This window comes from Nothoprocta perdicaria, unplaced genomic scaffold, assembly GCF_003342845.1.
Source record: "Nothoprocta perdicaria isolate Ctin4 unplaced genomic scaffold, notPer1 scaffold_68, whole genome shotgun sequence".
NCBI lineage: Eukaryota > Metazoa > Chordata > Aves > Tinamiformes > Tinamidae > Nothoprocta > Nothoprocta perdicaria.
In genome coordinates, this window is record NW_020455954.1 from 936,024 (window position 1) to 941,798 (window position 5,775).

General features: G+C 39.5%; 1 protein-coding gene across 1 annotated transcript in view; it reads left to right on the forward strand.

The window, feature by feature from the left end:
* Nucleotides 1-4,681, forward strand: part of SMC1B (structural maintenance of chromosomes 1B) — a 30,908-nt gene extending 26,227 nt beyond the window's left edge. Inside the window, exons 22-25 of the mRNA XM_026050373.1 lie at nt 1,068-1,219; nt 1,485-1,554; nt 3,663-3,773; nt 4,085-4,681. Of these exons, the coding sequence (XP_025906158.1) occupies nt 1,068-1,219; nt 1,485-1,554; nt 3,663-3,773; nt 4,085-4,189 (438 nt within the window). The 3' untranslated portion in view covers nt 4,190-4,681. The remainder of the gene's footprint in view (nt 1-1,067; nt 1,220-1,484; nt 1,555-3,662; nt 3,774-4,084) is intronic.
* The last annotated feature ends 1,094 nt before the right edge of the window (nt 4,682-5,775 follow it).

Consider the following 5,775-nt stretch of genomic DNA (forward strand, 5'->3'; position numbering starts at 1 on the left):
GGTGTGCCTGCTTGAGCAGGAAGGTTGGACTAGATGATCTGTAGAGGTCCCTTCCAACCTTAAATATTCTGTGAATCTGTGAATCTGTAAATACACCCTGAATAGGAAGCTAATCTGCTCACATTGATGCTAATTGAATGCAGGGTGTGCAGTCAGTGTTGGTGCTTTGATCAGCTAAGGAAGGGGTTGGGGCTACGTTGTGGCTGGAGCAGACTCTCTTTAAGTGACTAAAAATGAAAATAAATCAGTTCTCTGGAAATGAACCTAACTTGAGCTGTGAGATTCTTGGTGCAGTGGACATTTGGGCAGTGAATATATTGCTCAAATATATTTCATCAGCACATGTGTGTTAGAAGTAGTTTAAAAGAAAATACTGCCTAAAAATCTTCCCCACGGGGGTCACTTCTGCACTAGAGCTTTCCCATTACTCCTCTGTAGAAAAGAAAAATGTAGCTTCTTTCATATCTTGAAGAGCAAGGAGTATAAGGACCTGTATGAAATGGACAGTCAACCATCGGAATTTTTCTTCTATCTTGTAGCAACTTGTGCAGAGGGGATGAGATTATATTAGACTGCTCTGTTTAATGGGAAAAAATGTAATGCTGAAATGGGAAAAATTCATGTGTCGCTTGATTTATCCATGCTATTTCAGCAGATTGGTAAATATCCATTCCTCTGAAATAATACTTCCAGTGTGGGGGCATAGGAAGCAATATATAAAGTATACAGAAAGCCTGCATCTGTTAAAGTCTTTCTCCAGGTTAGTAAGAAATGCAGTAGCAACTTAGAGCTAGAGTCTGTAAAATTATCTTTCCACTAAAAAGAAAGATACATTTATAAATACATTTATTTACAAAAGTGAAAACGATTTTTTAAATCTAAGACTTAAAAAAAAAAAAGTAATTACATAAAGAAGTTCTAAAATCAGGCTAAGTGTGGATAAACAGGCATTTCCTGCAAATGAAGCTACCTTAGCAGTTCCAACAGTACCTCAGAATTTAAACCTAAAAAATTCTCTCTTCCTGATTTTCTAAAGGTCATTGTTAATGCCATGTATGCCTTTGCAGGCCTTCCTTAGTCCTGAAAATCCGGAAGAACCCTACCTGGAAGGCATTGGCTTTAACTGCGTGGCTCCTGGGAAGCGGTTTATGCCCATGGATAGTTTGTCAGGAGGTGAAAAGTCTGTGGCAGCCCTGGCTCTTGTGTTTGCGATACACAGGTAAAGGAGACGCTGCGGGTGAGAGGAGACCTTACAGCATCAGCTACATGTATTGCTGCCTATGGCAGAAACACAGGCTTGTATCCCCAGGCATGCTGAAAATCTGCTAGTACAGTATCCAAATACTGACTAGAAGTCCTTTATTCTTTCTCTGTCATTGCTTAACAGCATTTTCTGATCAAGGGAATCTCARAGTATTTTGAATGTAGTTTATTAGCATTCATATTTTGGCATGTGCTACCAAATCACRTATTTTCTTTTACAGTTTTCGACCAGCACCGTTTTTTATTTTAGACGAAATAGATGCTGCCTTGGATAACACAAACATTGATAAAGTAAGTTTATTGCTTTTATTTTATTGTTAGTCTATAATAATATAATGGGATCTTTCTCAGAAGTACATATTGCTGGAGTAAAGAGAAAAGATTGCTTACATTCTTTAACTTATTTCAAAATACACTAGGTTTGTGACAGAAATAATTATTTTGAGGTATTTGACCAAGGTTAGGTTTAAATTTGTGATGTGAAAGCGTGCGGCATGAATGTGCTGCAATCTGACGTGGGGTCATCTGTGAATTGCTGATCATTTATACATTTCTTTCTTTTCCTTCCTACACCTCTCAGTAATAGAAAATAATGTGTCTGGATTTTGAGAATCAAATCGTTCTATTACTGGGATTACTTACTTGATTTGGCCAACTAAATAACTTTATCTCCACGAACCCTGATTAAGGTTCCCTTAATTCACTCGCTCCCATGTCTGTTGYACCTTGTTGATGACAGAACTTTCCTCCCTCCCCCGGTTTATCTGGTAAGAACCATTCACTATAATGGCAAAATGACAGAACAGAATACAAACTAGACAGCTTGGCAGTTGTTGATGGGAATCTCTTAGAGGAGCTTCCAAAGGAGGCTCTCTTCAGGAGAGGAATGAACAAGTTCCCTGTGTGCCAGCTGGCTGCTTTCCTGTGCAAACATTCCTGTCCAGGAAGCAAGACCGGGATACACTTCCAGCAGGCAGTGAGGGGAGTTTTGGTAGATCTTAACTCATTAAGGCAGCTTTATGAGCAACAAGTGATGCTTCTTTCTATCAGAGCTCACCGTGTGAAGTACAGGGCCTTGCTGGGGGCTCCTCTACAGCAGAGAGCTGAGCAGGGGCCACTGTTTGTGCCTGCCGGCTGGAATTCCCTCTCSGACATCGCTACCCCTGTAGCTTCCTCAGAAGCCGTGGGCGTTAACGCCGCACGTGACTGAAGAGAGGGTTACTAAGCAGCATTCCTCTGTAGAATGCTATCTATCAATTAAAAAAACAACAAAAAAAGTCTTTTTTGCACAACTTCATTTCTGAATTAAAATCTTTCATAAATATGATCCATTTACTACAGGTAAAAAATCTAATTCATACCACGTTAAGCTTTCTGAAGACTTTAGGGGGGAAGTCGTAGCTGGGAGTTGGGAGGAGTAAGGCTCTTCTTTAAACTGGTATGACAAATTACATGCTTAGATTACAGGCTCTCCAATTGTAGCATGAGCAAAAGCAAAATGGCAGTGCTCTGCAAGAAGTATTAATAAGGTTTCCCTGCTCTTTCATCTTTTTTTTTTTTTTCCCCTCATCTATAAGATGACTCATTACTGGAAAGCATCAGAATCTTCAGACAGAGGAATTAAATATTGCAAGTGAGCAAAATGATATGCTCAGTCTAATCTACCATTTGGAAATACAGTATGTTGCTAGTACTTACTGGCATCCACAGAATTTACTTAGAACTACATCATATTCTTCTTTCCTCTCTTGTTTTGTTTAAGGATTTACTAGAGAAACTTCCAACAATTGATTTAGCCCATCAAATGAACAACTTAACTGGATTTAAGCAGTAGAAAATTATCCAACAGTAGAAAATTATCTGGCACCTTCCAGATAAAACTGCACTAAAACATCAGCTCAGTTTTTAATACAGTTCATTCTTTATTCAGCATTTAACTTCCACTGTGAGATATTGTCTTATCTAGCTTCCAATTTGTAGCTTAATTTCTGTGCCTTTCACTTTGTAGATCCATGGAAATTGCATATTTAAAATTTTTGTATACAACCAGTAACTGCCATCTCATTCCTGCTCTCTTATTCGGGAATTTTCACCTACCTTACAAATAATATTAAGTAAAATATTCTTCATTGACAGTGATGTTTTTCTGTAACCCTAATCTTAGGAATAAATGGTTGTTTTCATGCACCTTTAAAAAGGGGCAAATCTGAGTGCTAAGAACATGCAAAGAAGCTGTCTGAGGCTGTTCCTCATTTTATCCTGCTTATTTCATAATAGAATTATGAATTCTACCGCTAACGGAATTCAGTTCCTTCTGGCCATTTCCTAATTASAGTAATTGCAGGGTGCTGTAAGCCTGCCAGAACTAACTTGCTGAAGTATTTGGCTTCTCTCCAAAGGTATCAAGCTTCATCAGAGACCAGGCCCATGAACAGATTCAAATGACAGTCATTTCACTAAAGGAGGAGTTTTACTGCAAAGCAGATGCATTAATTGGAGTGTGTCCAGAGGTAACAATTAATTATTTCTTACTTAGAACCTTATCAGAAAATACGAAGTGTTTTTTTTTAAGTATGGATTTACCACTTAAGAATTTCTACATTCAGTTAATCATACAGCTAATCATTATGTAAGTACCTGCGATGTTGGATTTGAACCCCTTTATTTGCCGTCTGAAGTAAATACAAATAGTGACTTGGCTAGCAGAGCACTTGGGCTGACTCAAGCTTGTTGTGTCTCCTGGTCAGTTAGGAAATGCTTGTTTCAAATAACAAAACTAAACTAACTAAATTGTTCTAAATTGTGTGATACTTTTTCTCAGCACGACGACGTTATGTTCAGTCAAGTACTGACTCTGGATCTTACCGTGTATCCAGATGGGGATGAGCAGGAAAGAGAGGAGAGACCCAGCTCTGGACTGGCATGACTTCCACGGTGCCATGTGGAAATCCCAACAACTGTTTTGTAGTTGACTTAGTAGCAGGTTTGAGTTTGAATGTGGTATTAAAGGTTGACAGAGAAATGCTATCTTTCAAACAAAGCAGTTTTGTAGAATTTTGGAAGAACCAACTACTGTTCCCTGACACAGCTTCACTGCAAACAAGAGCRCGCCAAAGCCTCTTACTGAAGTGCATGTACTGTGATAGGCAAAGCCTGCTCTTCAGCTCTTCATTTGCCTTAAGGGCTCCAGTGTCACATAAAACATGCTATTAGAAGGCATTAGACTTCGTGAGTTATTCTTTTTAAGAAAAACTACTTCTTTAACCATTCCAGAATCTCTTAAGTGGCTGCTGCGTCTGTTTGCCTTCAGCCAGGGTATTGCGGTCTAGATGCTCTCTCCCATGACTTTGCGCTGCCTCATGCAATTGCAGTAGCCCACTGCAAGCTTAGGAAACTATTAATTTTRGTTCATGCTGCCTCTGTATAGGAGTGATAAAACCTGGAAGAGTTCCCCTTTAAAAATATATTACCCTATACAGAAGCAGGATGAGCTTAACAAGTGCAGGCTTGGTGCCACACATATAGAACARTCTCAGCTGCAAAATAATACATTTTTTTTCGTTCAAGATTGCTATCCCAGCTAGCCCAGTGCAGGGGAATGGGGGTGCTTGTTGTTGTTGCTGCTGTTGACTTCCTCGTAACTGTGCTTTGAACAAGAAGAAAGAGAATGAAGTTGGTGATTTTTCACTCTTACACATCATTCTGAAGCTGCCCTGTGGGCTTATTCCCTGTTTGTTCAAACAATTATATTGTATGTTCACCTGCTAGTTCCCTTAAGGCCACCAGCCTGCTCTGCTTGCTTGTAATGTTCCTCCTGTTGTGCTTGTTGTGCACAAGTGAGTAACACTGGGTCAATCTCTGGCGCTACTTCAGATGGAAGGTGAACAGTGGATACAGTGATCCCAGAGGAACTTGTTAATACCCTAAGTGTCTCCATTTAACAGTAGCTGAGTGTTGATTAAACCTTAATGTTGCTGCCCCTTTTTTCCTTCAATAAAGTTATTTACTCTCACTGTGCCTCGTGACTGAGGATCAGGCCCTTTCTTCAGCATCTGCTGGCAGAGGTGAAAATGTGTCCGTTAGGGCAACGGAGAAAGGGCAGCCTCTCATCTTTCCCACAGCCACCTTCATCCCCTCCCAGCTCTATACGGGGATGTAGGCCTTGTTTTGTTTTTAAGCCATTTACTAAAAATATCCAATGGAAATAGAAAAAAAATGTAAAGAACAGGTGCWAAGGAAAGGTAAGAGCATATACTACTAGGAAAAAACAGGCTGCTTGGATTTAGGATTTTATTAACAGAGTGTATGTTATCAGTCACCCAGACAGCTTTGTTCACAGCTTGAGCAAAACATAACGAGCAACAGGACTGTTTTCAGTATCTTGCTCCCCTTTAAAAATAATTATGAATAAAATAGCAAAGGAAAAGATGTGTGGTAGAAGCAACCCATGATTCACAGATTCACAGAATATTTAAGGTTGGAAGGGACCTCTACAGATCATCTAGTCCAACC